Genomic DNA, 15,496 nt, shown 5'->3' with positions numbered 1-15,496 from the left:
TCTCTCCAAGAAGGCCATTGTTTCCCTGAGCCCTTCAGCATCTCTCCCACTATGGCACTCTTCCTCAAAAGTCCAATGAAATAGCCATTCTTGGTTGGTTTCTGTCGCCATTTCTGTCTCCAATTAGAGGGTGGTTTGCCAGACACCACTGGTGAGCCATTTTGCTCACCCATAAATCTCCTTTGGATGCTAAAACACCACTGTCTTCTGACCTCCCCACCCACTCAGGATCCTTCCTAGTTTTCTTTGTCCATCATAGAGCCACAACATCTGTTGGACATTTGTTTCTATATAAAGCTAACAGTAGCTTAGATGAAGAATTTTTTTTTTTTTTTTTTTTTTTTTTGGTTTTTCAAGACAGGGTTTCTCTGTGTAGCTTTTGCGCCTCTCCTGAAACTCACTTGGTAGTCCAGGCTGGCCTCGAACTCACAGAGATCCGCCTGCCTCTGCCTCCCGAGTGCTGGGATTAAAGGCGTGCGCCACCACCGCCCGGCTAAGAATTTTTTTTTATGTAAGAAGTCTTGTGGATAGGCAGTTTGAGTTACTTCATCAGATCTGACAATATTAAGCCACTATCTCTGCAATTCTTGTGTTCTTTTTCTTTTGCTGGCTAGATAACTACTAAATTCATACCTGTCACCTAGAGCCGAAGGCAGGAAGAAAAGCTGATTCCCTATCTATCACTTTTGACCAGGAAAGTGAAAGATTGTTCAAAAACCTCCTCATTGGACATGTGTTTACATCTTAATCTGCAGCCTGGTTTGCAGCAGTCTTAAAAAGCAAGTGTTAAATAGGACACGGTGCTCTTTCCACTAAATGAGGATTCTGCCAAGGACAAAGAAGAAGGTGGGTTTGTATTAGCAGTCCATATATAACCCAACCTCCTGTCTTGGCTTGTTCATCTGTTTCTAGTGCCCAACCTGCACTAATACCATAATAGACACTTATTAAATGGTGGATGAATGAATGAATTAGACAAAACAAGTCAGGAGACAATAGGACTATGCAATCATAGGTTGGCTGTTTTTGTGGAGTCCTAAAATAGAAGGTACAGTACCCAAGAGCTGTGAAGCCAGGTTGCTGCCTTTTCAAAGATGTCCCTGCCAATCCTCCTGCTTCTGAATCTTAACTGGGTAAGCCTAAAGGCATTATTGACCTCAAGGTAATCTTAGCTGAGCTCTGTCAGAGCCTCTGCAATGCATGTGTTGACCCCCAGATAAGACAAATTGTATAATTATTTTTAATTGTATACTTTTAGAGGGAGAAAAGATTAAGCTATGTCTCTTCTGAGTCTTAAGCAATTCATCTCTGGCCCTAGACTCTCATACACACTCATCACAAGGTTTCAGTAAACCACCTCCTCTGCCTCCACTTCCATAGCCCAGGTTTTCCCTCCACTAGAGAATGTTCTCTCCTAGAAGACTCTGCGTAGAGGTATTTGTACTCATTGCTTCAGAGTGCCTCATGTGCCTTCTTGGTGGGCTTCATGAGCAGCCCTTTATTTGGCTGTATTTGCAATAGGCCCTCAGATTGCCAGCTTCGCAAAGACAAGCTAACACCTGTTTCAAAATTAATATCCACTCTCTGCCCCTTTGTATCTGCCATCCTATGCCCTTCCCAGATAAAGTACTTCAGTGGTGAAGGGAATGGTATAGCACACCGGATTGTGTAGAAATAGGCAGATGAGCTAGAGACAGTGGGCAGCTCCTCCGCCTTCTCTCCTGAGGTTTAGACAGTTCTAATGAAGAGTTTCTAAGAATTCAGTTGGTTCCCAAAACTGATGATGTAATAGAGTTTCTAGTGGATTCCATTTTTAGTGTAGTTTAAAGAAATTTGTAGGTAGGCTCAGAGGGAGAAAAAAACATTGAGACTGCAGAACTATGTTACAGAATCCTATATTGCACTAAAATGTATGATGTCAGTGTTATTGGTCTTCAGGGTTATTCTCTCTCCTTGACTTTCTCTTTAGCTCCTCCCTCCAATCTTCATTATGTCTCCTCCTTCATTCACTTCCTGCCCATTATCTTCTTTCTCCTTCCTTCTCATTATTGAATTCCCCTCAGGTGCCAGCCCTGGGGAGATTTCTCCCAGAGTCCTAGGGAAGATGCTCCAAGTGGCTGGGATACTAATCTGAGGGATATCAAAATGAATCTAAGTACACCGAACTTTCTTCAGTCCATTCACTTTATTCTTCTAAGTCAATTCTATCTACATAACTTCTTTTCTGCTCTCCTACTTAGCTCCTCTGTCCCTTCCTCTGCTGTTCTCTCATTGTTCTCTTAGTCCTTTGTTCCCCCCTCCCCAGGCAGATATGTATCTATTCATTAACAACTTGTTAGTAAAAACTACAAAGTCAACTCTCAGGGACAAGTATTTTGGTAAGAGTCACACTTGGTCAGCTTAATGGATGTCTGACAACAGCTGCAGATTGTAAAAGGCTCTGGCTATCTCTTAAAGGGAGAGCTACAAGGGTGACAAGGGAAGAAATTAAACCAATGAGAGATTTAGTGAAAGGGCAAAAATATGTGTATTATTTTATGTGATTAATAATATTTGACATGGTTAGTCAGTTAACAGCCTTCTGTTAATCACCTGAATTTCAGGACATATACATAATTAGTCTACTGAGCCTAAAGTCTTGCATTAAAAAATGGTAGAGAAATAAATACAAAGTGTTAATTGTTTTATGAATCAGAGTGGGGAGGTGCCAATGGAGGAAGCTTAGGGCAACATAGGTGCTATTGATCTCTTGAAGGACTGAGATATACCAAGGCCAGACACCTGCACTATCACCTCTAGTTGGCTGTAATTCTTCTGAAGGGTTTTGATCCAACAAGGCCAGACACCTGTAATTGCGGTCTGTGAAAGTTCTACAAGGACACTTTGGCCAGTTTTTGCCTTGTCAGTGGCTAAGGATGGAAAACAAGACCTCTAAATGTCTATAGTCCGCATGGACCAATAAACCTAGTTATGAAGCATATTTTAGTATGTTTCTATTCATAAAAAATGTACAGTTAAATAAGAAACCATCTTCTAGACTATCCACAATTATGTATGCCCATAAGATTGAGATGTAATCATGAGATTACTTACATGTACACATTACATGGAAATGCATGGTAAATGGGGAGAATCATAGCGGTTATTGCATAAGAAGTTTACAACAAGAAACAGCCAGTTCATTCAAAAGGCAGGAATTCCATAACGCCTTGTGTGATGGTTTCCTCTAACGGAACCCTTAGTTCTGATAGGTTGACCTTCTGAACACTAGTTGTCACCTGCTGTATACTCCCATGGGCTTTTGCTACTAGCAGCTCTCAATATCTCATCTTCTACCACCAAAGGTGGGGAGCAAGAGGAAAAAGAGTGAGTATGCATTTGTTGGGGCGTATGCCCTCTGAAGTAGGTAGTCTCTTCTCCCCACCTCAGGAAAAGCAAGCTTTATATTGGCTGAAAGAGAAACTAAAGTAGCAGTGATTGAGTCACTGGCCAGGGCAGATAAGCCACCTAAAAAATAGTACCTTGAAAACCTCACTGAGTAAAGCTAGCTATGGCAGGAAGCCCTGCTCAGGACCTTGGGTGCCTGAGACAGAAAGACCTGTAGCAAAGCGACCCTCAAGGCCAGGCCAGGCCCCACCAGTCATTTTATGAGAAGGATAGTGTAGTGTTTTTCATGAAATCTGGTTTACTTCACAATTTATGTGCTCAGGTGGTGCTTGAAATATTTTATTTTGGTAGTTTTCCCTGTTTTATGAATTTTGAATAATTCTTAAAAAACAACACTTGGTGCCGGTGTGTAAAGTACTGACACAGCGTGAGGACCTGTGTCTGATCCCAGAACCTATGCGTGGAGAGCCGAGTGCGGTGGGTGCACTTGTGATCCCAATCCAGGGAGAGTCCTTGTATCAAAAAGCAAAAAGGAAGACAGCACCTGAAGAATGACACCCAAGATTGGCCTCTGGCATCCATGGGCACATAGGCTTATACCCGTGCATTCACACACACACACACACACACACACACACACACACACACATGCACGCACTCACACACGCACACCTGCTTGTATAAAATAATGGTTTTCTTGGTAAGATTAATACATTAGCAAATGAGTCATTAGTAGTGCTGGAATTCTCTAGCCTTACTTAAAGATGACCCTACCCGCCCTTTTCTGCTGGTATTTCATAGACTATCTATTAAGAATAGCTGGAAGAGCTGAGCATAGTGGTACACAATGCATTCCCAACAATTCAGAAAGCTGAAGCAAGGGAATCATGAGTTGGAGGGCTGCTGGGGCTACACACACACACACACACACACACACACACACACACACACACGCACGCACGCACGCACTCACGCGCGCGTGTGTATGTATGTATATCATATACATATATGTGTACATATTATATATATGCATTATTATACACATATACATATACATATATGGACATATATGTAGTATGTGTGTATTATATACATATATGTATATATATGTGTGTATATATATATATATATTTTTTTTTTTTTTTGGTTTTTTCAAGACAGGGTTTCTCTGTGTAGCTTTGAGCCTTTCCTGGGACTCACTTGGTATATGTATATATTATATGTATGTATTTGTGTGTGTGTGTGTGTGTGTGTGTGTGTGTGTGTGTGTGTAAAACTATGCCCCTTATCATAGTGATCTTTCTACTGGTCAAAAAAAAGAAAGAAAAATCTAAGTCTCCAGATTCTATTTCTCTACCAATAGATGGCACCACTAGTCAAAATCTGCCAGTGGGTCCTAGCTTCTTAGAGCTACAGAAGTAATCATGGGGTTTTTTTTCTAATTGAAAAATGGATTTTCACACAATATATTTTGTTCATGTTTTTCCAGTTCCTCCCAGATTCTCCTTACCTCTCTACCCACCCAACTTTACATTTTTTTTCCTTTTTCCATCTTTCAAAAAAAACAAAACAAAACAAAACAAGAAGCAGAAACCCTACAAAAATGAAAATCAAAACAAGCAAAAGACTAATAAGACAAATGCCAAGACAAAACTTATGAAACCAAAAGTCTAGAAAAATACTATTGAGTTTGTTTTGTGTTGGCTAACTATTCTTGTGCACAGGGCCTACCCTAAAGTGTGGTTGATAAACCTAGTGAGACTCCGTAGGAGAAAACTGGTTTTCCCTTTGCCAGCCAGCATCAATTGCAGATGGCTCCTTGGTTTTAGGAATGGGATCTTATGTCTACTCTCCCCTCTTGGTGCTGGGACACTGTCTGGCTTGAACCTCAACAGGTCTTATGTGTGCTACCACAGTCTCTGTGAGTTCATATGTTCTTCGGTCCTATTGTATCCTGAAGACACTATTTCCTTGGAGTCATCCATCACCTCTGGTTCATACAGTCTTTTTGCCTCCTATTCTTCATAGGTCCCTGAGCCTTGGCTGGGGGTGGGGGGTTGTTAATAAAGACATCCCCTTTAGGACTGAGTGCTGCAAAGTCTCTCGTCTCTCACTCTCTACACATTGTCCAGTTGTGGTGTCTGTTGATTCCCATCTGCTGCAAGAGGAAGCTTCTCTGATGTGGATTGAGAGAGGCACTGATTTATGGATATAGTTGTGTGTCATTAGGAGTCATTTGCGTCCTATGTTCCTTTAGCAGAATAAGGAGTGGGTATTCTCTTAGGCTCATAACCTCTCTAGTCTTGGGTTCTTAGTCATTTAAGCAGCGTCAGATACAGATTCCATCTCATTAAATCCACTCAAAAATGGTTACTTCCATAACGTTTGTGCCTCTGTTATACCAGGATGTCTTGCAGGCAGGTCTCTGTTGTGTAGGTCACAAGGGTTTGTAGCTGTGTGGTATTGATGATAACCTTTTTCTTCCAGTAGTTATTTCCCTCTAACCCTCTCAAAAGTTAGAATCTTAACAATACCTAAACTGCAGGTATCTCATTGAAAGTTCCAAGAATGAACAGAAGACACTAAAACTAAGCCCTGCTCAAGATAATTTACTAACTAGGAAATAAAGTCTGAGAATCTCCCTAAGTGTGTTTGGGAAGTAGCTGGTTTAAAAAAATATACACACACATGCACACAACAAACAAAAGACAAGAAACAGAAAGGAAATTTAGAAACTTAATTCACTAAGATGAAAACTATTGTCCATTTCATAACCCAGAACTGCTGCTTAAAATCGCCTGTAAGCCTGTTTTCTCATAAGATTCTTGAAGATGTCATGACTTCTCAGTCCTCGGTCTTCCTAACAAGTTGCACCTCTGCCACCTCTAGCGTTCCGTAGACTTCACCTTAAAGTTTATTCTCGAACCTAGAGTAGCAGTTTAAGTGGCAGTGCCCAAGGTCACCCGACTAATGGCAGGGTTGGAAAATGAACCCAGATTGTCCTGCTGCGGAACACCACACTTAGTATTTAAAATTGACAGTGTGAGACAGTGTGACCCAAAGTAAAGCATGTACACAGTGGTCAGTATCATATCTTATAAGAGTCCCCAAGCCAAAGGCTTGGAGAGTTGCTACTGTATTGTCGTTTTGCCTCTGTAGCCATGTCAGAAGTTACTGGAGAAGGTTCCAGAACAGACCTGAAGAACTTACCTCTCTGCGCTTGAGTTAAGTAGAGAAGACTAGTCAGGCCTGTACATTTGTGTGAGTGAGTTAGAATTTAAGGTTTGCTCCTATTACTTTGTTCTCTACACCACCAGTTTGGGTGACATTTTTTAATCCATGTGAAATACTTTTGTTATAATCTTTTGTTAAGAACTATCAGAACTATTAAAATAGGTTCATGGTAGTAAATGCTGTGGAAATAACATGCATAGCACACTTTTCAGGTGTTTTCCTGTCCAATAAATTGTTTCAGAAAGTAAATGTGCATGGATCTGAAATTTATGGCAATCTGCTCTGGATGTCACACTTAGAACATCCTCTTGCTACATTCCATTGTCTCCTCTTAGCTTTGACTCCCTTTGAGCCCCCTCTCCAGCTAACATGGCAGAATCTGCTTTATCTGGACACGGACACACACACACACACACACACACACACACACACACACACACAAAATCAAACTGGTAACTGCTTACTGGGCCTAGTACCTGTCTCGTAATTTTGTAAGTACAATCAATCTTCCTGCTTGGAGGATCGAGAAGATAAGTTAACATTGTATGCAGAGCTCTGAGACATTGCCTTCATCTGCTCTCCAAGCCCTGACCTAACACCAAGCAATTTGTGGTTCTAGAAAAACAATTGCGTGATGCCTGAAGATGTGAGAAACTTCTATTTGATGACCAATGGTTTTCACATGACATGGAGTGTGAAACTAGATGGTAAGTCAGCCTCCTTGATGTTGGAGAACATTTTCCTGGTGGAGAGGTTAGATGAGGCAACTCTGAAGGTCCTTAGAATTATGATCTCTTTTCGTCTATACTGTTTTTGTGAGTCTCAAGTGTCAAATACAGAAGCTGTGATCCCCCTCCCTCTCCAAAGCTAATTGATGCTATCAGTGCTTAACCTACTCCCACCATGTTTGAGCCTGTCTTGTCCCCATCTAGAAGCTCAATTTTGAGACTTCTTGGTGGAGGAAATCATTAGTCACCACATAGAGAACCCAGCCAGCTCAAACATAAAGCATCTAAGACCTCCCTCTAGAGCTGCAAAGTGCCTCCTGGTTTCCCTGAAACAGCTGACCACCTCTCCCAAACTCCCAACTTCCTTCTCACCATTGGGCAACTTTAAGGCTCTAACCCCAAACCAGAGCTTCTCTTTCCCTCTTTCCGTCGGTCACCGCAGCCTGTGTCACCAAACACTTGACGTGCAGGCTTTTAGCTAAGCTGTGATCTAGGCCTAAACATTTCATTGCAGATATAGAAGCCTAGCTTGTTACATGCCAGAAAATGCAGATAGTATGTAAAATGTGAAAGGTGACAAACACTACAGATGTGTATGAAAACTCTTCAAAAAGTTCATAAGTTAGGAAGTCCTGAAGTAGCCACTGGGGCCCAGTGTGCGCCTGGTACAGACTTACCAGACCCGACCTCAAGGGGCCTTATTACTTTCAACTCCAGCCACATCCCCACATGTGTTTTGGCCTAGGGTAGCACCGATCCCTCCCCACTGCAGGCGCGAACGAGGAATGACTTGTGCTGCACTGACTTCTCCCTTTCATGTCTGCCTCGTGCTAGCACATCTGAGTTGCCTTTTTTGGTGATTTCCAAAGCTTCTGGCAGTCTCCTGTACCTAGCCGGAGGTACTTTTTATAAATTATTAATGAATATATGAGGGTAGCTTTTACCAAAATCATTCTCTTCAGAGGCCTAAAAACCTTGTTCATAGTTGTACTATCTTCTGCTACTTAATTTCCCAATCCCGGTCTCTTTATCCCCATTACTAAATGGCTTAATGCAGTGAGAGAAAAGGCAGCAGGGCTGAAGAGATGACCGAGTGGTTAAGAGCACTTACTGCTCCTCCACAGGGTCCGAGTGTGGCTCCCCAGCATCCCTGTAACTCATAATCACCTGTAAACGCAGCTGCTTGGGACCCAGTGACTCTTCTGGCCTCCATGAGCACCCATACACGTGGCAGATACTCACACACACATTCACATCAATTAAAGGCAGCAAAGGTAGCCTTGATATTTACTTTAGTGATCTTTCCTGGTATTCCATGATCTATATCCCTTTATCCAGCATCCTATATCAGCAGGGTTCTATATAACATAAGGTAATATGTAATGTACTGTTCCTTAGTTATATCCTATTCACAAAAGACCAGACCCAACAAATAAGAAGGTTGCCAAGTTCTCTCTATCAACTAAGAGAAAATGACAGGAGAGATTTTCCATCATGAAGGCTTGTAATAAAAAGAGAAAGGGTCTATTACATAAAGTCACTATTCCATTAGAAACTGTAGTTCTCGCCTGGCAATAGTGGCGCACGCCTTTTATCCCAGCACTCAGGAGGCAGAGCCAGGTAGATCTATGTAAGTTCAAGGCCAGCCTCATCTTCAGAGCGAATTCTAGGATAGCCAAGAACAGCTAAGGCTACATAGAAACACTGTCTCAAAAAAAAAAAGAAAGAAAGAAAGAAAGAAAGAAAGAAAGAAAGAAAGAAAGAAAGAAAGAGAGAGAGAAAGAGAGAAAGAGAGAAAGAGAGAAAGAAAGAGAGAAAGAGAGAGAAAGAGAGAGAAAGAGAGAGAAAGAAAGAGAGAAAGAAAGAGAGAAAGAAAGAGAGAAAGAGAGAAAGAAAGAGAGAAAGTGCAGATAGTATGTAAAATGTGAAAGGTGACAAACACTACAGATGTGTATGAAAACTCTTCAAAAAGTTCATAAGTTAGGAAGTCCTGAAGTAGCCACTGGGGCCCAGTGTGCGCCTGGTACAGACTTACCAGACCCGACCTCAAGGGGCCTCATTACTTTCAACTCCAGCCACATCCCCAAGGCCACTGCAGAGTTGGTGTTAACCCAGTTCCTCTGTCTGCATAAAAAGCTAGTGCTTTGACGTGTATGTTCCTCTTCTGTGCACCTTCTGTGAGGCTCCTCACCATGGAGCCATTGTCAGTGGGCTCATTGGGTTATCCAAGCAAAAACACTTAGGGTCACCTTTGTCTAAGCTACCACTTGTCATTCTTTTTGCTTCCATAGAGCACATCATTCCACTGGGAAGCATGGTGATTAATGGCATTTCAAAACTGACTCAGCTCATCCAGTCCTCGATGTATTCACTTCCTAACGCACCAACTCTGGCGGACCTAGAGGATGATCAAGAAGGTACCTGGTGGAACTCTTGCTTTGGCTTAGATATTAGCCATCTTGTCTCACTTGTATGATACTGAGAACTATAGGAACATGCTGTAGAATTAAACTATGTTCCACTAAACTACAGCTCTCTCATCCATAGCTTCTGAAGTAAGATAGAAGCAGAAGAAAACAAATATCAACAAAGGCAAATTTCATGAAGGAAATTCCAGGGTCATGTCTTTTATTTTATTTCTTGTACCCATTTTAGTGCCAGACGTAGTGGAGGCACTTAGTGAATAGTTACTGAGGGAATCAGTGTTATGGATTAAACCTTAGTCAGCAATTCAAAGGCCAGCCATCATGGCACAAGCTTACAATGTCAGTACTTAGAAAGCTGCAGCAGGAGAATCATGCATTTGAATTCAGCCAACTACATAGTGGGACTGTTTCTAAAACAACAGGATTCAAGAAATTCAGAAGTCTAAATACAGCGCTTTTCTCTCCATCCCTACCTCTAATCACTTTGCCACTCCAGGATGAAATGGCTTACAGATCAAATACTAAAAGAGACTAAGAGCAGTGGTGTGTAAGTAAAGAGTTCTTTAGTCAGATCTGTGTTCAGCTCCTATGGTAGAATCAATTACTCCATCCTCTGATGTAGCAGTTTATTTTTCCCTAAGAATAGGCTGGTGTGGCTTGATTGAGAAAGGCAGTCTCTCAGGCTTCCTGCAGCACCAGTCTTTTGGGATACTGTGTTGGGTTGGGTTTTGTTTTGTTTTTCTTCATGGTTGAGATATATAGGCTCTACCTACAGACTTCAAGTCTCTGCTTTTGTGGGAAGAAGAAAAGACAGGGTAAGGGAAAGGATCTTGGCAACATCTAACATTTCTCCCTTCTTATCAGAAAAACAGTGTTCTCAAAAGCCCCTGACCAGAGCAGTATTAAAGCAGGGGAGTCTTGGGGCTAATTTGATTTGTACAGAATTATTTATTGGGAATTAATTAAGAAAAGGAAAACAGAGCTGGGCGGTGGTGGCGCACGCCTTTAATCCCAGCACTTGGGAGGCAGAGGCAGGCGGATCTCTGTGAGTTCAAGGTCAGCCTGGTCTCCAAAGTGAGTTCCAGGAAAGGCACAAAGCTACACAGAGAAACCCTGTCTCGAAAAAAAACAAAAAGAAAAAGAAAACAGACAACTGGTATCAAAGCCTTGAAGGTTCACTGAAGTCCTTGTAAAGATAATAATATAAGGCTTCTCTCATAACCAGCTGATCAAGAAAGAATAATACCAGGGACAGACTAGTTAAGCCATGGGTACTAGAAAAAGAGACTGTCACTCGGAGAGCTATGGGATTAGGTAGGAGGATTGGTTACATTGACTTAATACATGAATGACAAGTCTTCTCTAAAAGGCAAAGAAGTAGTTAAATAGGCAAGCTAGGTTTTCGCTGTCCTTGAGGCTAGAAGACATGAAGAGACAGGAAAAGATACTTTGACAAGAGACTTGAACAAGGAGTAGGAACAACAGTGCCTACATGCCTATGGCTATAAAAACCACTCAGCCTTCTGGTTTCTGCTGGGTCCATGCATTTTACAGTTGTCTGACAACTAGACTTTTGTCTCATTGAGAAATGCATTAAGTAGACACTAGTCAAAGAAAATGTACTGGGACTAGAGAAATGTCTCAGTGGTAGTTAAGAGTGCTCTTACAGAGTACCCAGACTCCCAGCACCCATATCACCCAGCAGCTCATAAGCATCTGTAACTCTAGTTCCAGGGATTCAAATGCCCTCTGGACCTTACAGGCACCTGCATGCAAGTGGTGCATGTAAAATCATATAGGCATACACACAAGGAAAATGAGTCCTGGGACTAGGGAGAGGGCTCAGCAGTTAAGAGCACTTCTTGTAGGAGCCTGGGTGTGCTTCCCAGTCCCCACACGATAGCTCACAACCAACTCTAACTTCAGTTCTCGGGGATCTGATGTCTTCTTCTGAACTCTGCAGACACCAGGGCATGTGCATTGTACACAGACACACATTCAGGGAAAACACTAATAAACTACATCATCTGAATTCTTTCTGATCTTCACAAGGACTCATCCATATTGGGAAAGGAAAGAAAGAAAAGGCGGCTGCATACCCTGATTCGTGGGGACAGGATGACTAGCTTTTAGGAAAAATAACAAGTACTTGTGGAGGAATGATAATCATATTAACACACTAATCAAGTTTCTTGTGTGTGGTAGTGGAAGTTAGAAAATAGTGAGAAACACTTAGTGGTTACTGAGGGAAAAAAAGAATGAAAGTTGAGAGTTCTGTGTATGCAAAGTAAATGTTCCTCTTGGGTTATGAGAAGAAAGGCATAATTTCTAGGGCTGTGGTGTATAACTTTTGAACAAAATACAGGAATATTTCTTAAACTTCTATCTTATTTTAGTTAAACTTAAAGGTATAAAGAGAGGCTAGGCTAAAGACTTATAGTTCAATTTATAGCCTACTCCCTGAAAAAGTATCTTCAAGTCATAGCTTCCAGTTCTTCAGTGTGACCTCCTTCCCTAACTGCAGTTTGAATTGGTTAAGATGAGATCATCCTGGAACAGGGCGAGCCCTGTAAAAAGAAGAAATTTGGAGACAGGCACACATAGGAAGAGTGCCATTTGAAGATAAAGGTAAAGCTAGGGTGATTTTTCTGAGAGCCAAGAGCATGTATACACACATACACTCCAGCAAGAAACCGAAAGCTAAGCTAGAAGAGCAGCCTGGAACAGATTCTTCCCCATAGCCTTCAGAAAGAGTGACCCCTGGGTACTTGGATTTCAGACTTGTGCCCGCCAAGTCTATGAGGCAAGAAATTCCATGTAGGCCACGGAGTTTGTGGTAGTTTATAGCTGAAGCCCTCCCAAGCTCACACGGTGGTTTCAGCACTCCTCGCGGAGGAGAATGGAGACAACGCTGGGAAAGCAAAAGGTTCCCTTTGTTGTAGGAATGAGCTCTTACACCTTATTGGGGGAAACAGTGCCTTGGTGTATCAGTTTTCTATGTCTAACAGATGACCACACAGTTAATGGATTGAAACTACAGAAATCCATTGTTGGTTTTGTTTATTAACAGTTTCCATGAGTTAAGAATTCACCTACAGGCTAGCTGAGTCCTCTCCTTAGCTAAGTACCCTGGCTGGCACTTTTTGATTAAAGTAGTCATATGGTTCTAATTATGTGAAGGAAAAATAGGAGTTAACTCTTTGTCCATCTAAAGTAACAACAGAAAGAGTGCCTCTTGAAAACAGTTATCTGGGAATGAATAAAATTCCAGTCTGACTTGTGGTTGTGACAGAGCCACAGGTATTCCCAGAAGGGTTCCAGAAAGGAGAGGCTTAAGACAAAATGAAGTTCACATAAGCTGCCTTGAAACAGGCCCCAAGGCCACTGCATTGTTGGTGTTAACCCATTGGTGGAGACAGCCATTGAAATTGTCTATTGAATTTTTGCAGTCTTGAAAAATTTAGGAGAAAATTTAATACAGAAAAATGTAGTATGTGTAAAATGAATAGGGTATGCAAATAAAGCATGCATGAGATGCATGTAGATGGCAAAAGAACATCTTTGACTTTGAGGAAGCCTTTGTGATGGTTTTTAACCTCAGACACAAGCATGAGCTGCCCACCCATTCGAGACCTACCAGACATAACTTGGGGTGGACAGTGACTTCGGCAACTTTGACACAGTAAAGGAAGAGGAAAAGGAAGAAAACATAAAATGAGAAATGTAATGGAATAGACCAATCATTGTAATAAGTGATACTGAATTGAATCTCCCTTTTGAAAAAAATACTATTAGATTGAAATAAAAAGCATAATGTGCCTGCATCCTGCTTTTTAGGAGCACACTTAAACTGATAAAGATACTTCCTCTTGAGGTAATGGCAAAGACTGCAAAATGGGACAAGATTTAAAAATCATATTCCTAAAAACATCTAAGAGCTACCAATGCAATGAGGTAAAACATCAGAGCAACATCCAGAAGAAGGTAGAGAATCCAGGGAACACTTAATGTGAAGAGTGGCTTTTGCCCAGGGTGCACTGTCCTTATTCACAAGAGGTAGTGTGCAGCTGAAAAACTGAACATGTGACCCATTATTGAGCCAAGGGATGAAATGGATTCCAGGGCCTGTGAAAGATGCCCCCCCCCACACACACACATACACATACACACACACACACACTATTTGGGTTAGCGCTGCAAATGCTGTACCCAAGGAGACAGCGTGCTCTAGAAGGAACATCTCTTCACATGGATGGGAAGGTCAAGGGTGAGTCTTCTGTACACTGAAGTAGCCAGAGTTCACAGAAAATGTTAAACCCCAGAATTATACTAAATTGATCCTAGATTTTTTTCACTGAAATTCATATTTTATTTAATATGACTATATTTTGCAACAGATTTGTAATTTCTAAAACAAAGTCATTTAATTCTATAGTAGAAAATAGCATTTCAGTTATGATCTAGAATCATGTCTCTGCTCAGGTGTCACATAAACATGGTAAATGAGACATGTGATTGTCAGCAAATGGAATTGGCAAGATGCTGGAGGGCAACCTTTCTCTCATTCTTCCCTTTTTTGTGTTAACTTTTCTTTTATTAAAAATAGATTCTTCTCTCGTACAGTACATCCCAACTACAATTTCCACTCCTCCTGGCCCCCTCCCCCAACTTCCTCTCTCCCCAGATCCATTCTTCCTCCATTTCCTCTTCAGAAAAGAGCGTGTCTCTAAGAGATGACAGCGAGCCAGGACAAAGTGAAAGCCCTCATATGGAGGCTGGACAAGGCAACCCAATAGGAGGAAAAGAGTCCCAAGAACAGGCGAAAGAGTCAGAGATACACCCACTCCCCCTGTGAGAAGTCTCACAAGAACACTAACAGCCATAACATATACCCAGGGGACTTGGTACAGACCCACGAAGGCCTCATGCTTGCCATTTCAGTGCCTGTGAGCCCTGCTTAGTTGATTCGATGGGCCATGTTCTCCTGGTGTCCTCCATCCCCGCTGACTGCTATCATCTTTCCTCCCCCTCTTCTGCAGGGTTGCCTGATCTCCAAAGAGCCAGACCCGACGGAGGCCTCCAGTTTAGTCTCAGTCTCTCTCTTTCTCTCTCTCTCTCTCTCTCTCTCTCTCTCTCTCTCTCTCTCTCTCTCTCTCTCTCTCTCTCTCTCTCTCTGGCTGTGGGTCTCTGCACATGTTCCCATCTGCTGCTGGAGGAAGCCTCTCTGATGACAGATGGACAAGGCACCAATCCTTGGTCTCTGGGCTATCCAGTCTCTGGTTCCTAGCTATATAGGCAGTGTAGAACATGAGCTTTCTCGTGGGGTGGACCTCAAGTTAAACCCAACAGTGGTTGGCCACTCCCACCTGTTCTGCGCCACCATTGCCCCCCGCACATCTTGCAGGAAGAACAGACTGTAGATGGAGGACTTGGTGGCTGGGTTGGTACCCAGGTTTCTCTTTGCATAGCCTGCACATTACCTTCTCACACCAAAAAGACTAGAGTGTAGGGCTGAAGGCTCCAAGCCCACACCAGCTCAGCCCCTCTATGTTCAATGAGCTGAGTAGTAGTGTTCTTGGCAATGTTCTCTCCCCACTATCAGTTTTCAGAGGGTGGCCTCTATCTTAGCATCAGCCTGGGTTGTTTAGAGAACTCCACAGGACCTCCTTGGCCAACAACTCAACAGAACAGAAGCCTTGCCTAGCTACAAAATATAGCCAG

The 15,496-nt window shown here is 42.2% G+C and overlaps 1 protein-coding gene across 1 annotated transcript in view; it reads left to right on the top strand.

Moving 5' to 3' along the window:
• Tpgs2 (tubulin polyglutamylase complex subunit 2) overlaps nucleotides 1-15,496 on the top strand; it is a 57,900-nt gene that overhangs the window by 30,383 nt on the left and 12,021 nt on the right. The window contains exons 3-4 of the mRNA XM_028867155.2: nucleotides 7,241-7,328; nucleotides 9,641-9,766. Coding sequence (XP_028722988.1) covers nucleotides 7,241-7,328; nucleotides 9,641-9,766 — 214 coding nt within the window. The remainder of the gene's footprint in view (nucleotides 1-7,240; nucleotides 7,329-9,640; nucleotides 9,767-15,496) is intronic.

Source organism: Peromyscus leucopus, chromosome 19 (genome assembly GCF_004664715.2).
Source record: "Peromyscus leucopus breed LL Stock chromosome 19, UCI_PerLeu_2.1, whole genome shotgun sequence".
Classification (NCBI taxonomy): domain Eukaryota; kingdom Metazoa; phylum Chordata; class Mammalia; order Rodentia; family Cricetidae; genus Peromyscus; species Peromyscus leucopus.
The sequence above is the reverse complement of the archived record's forward strand: the minus strand, read 5'-3'. Positions and strand labels throughout refer to the sequence as shown.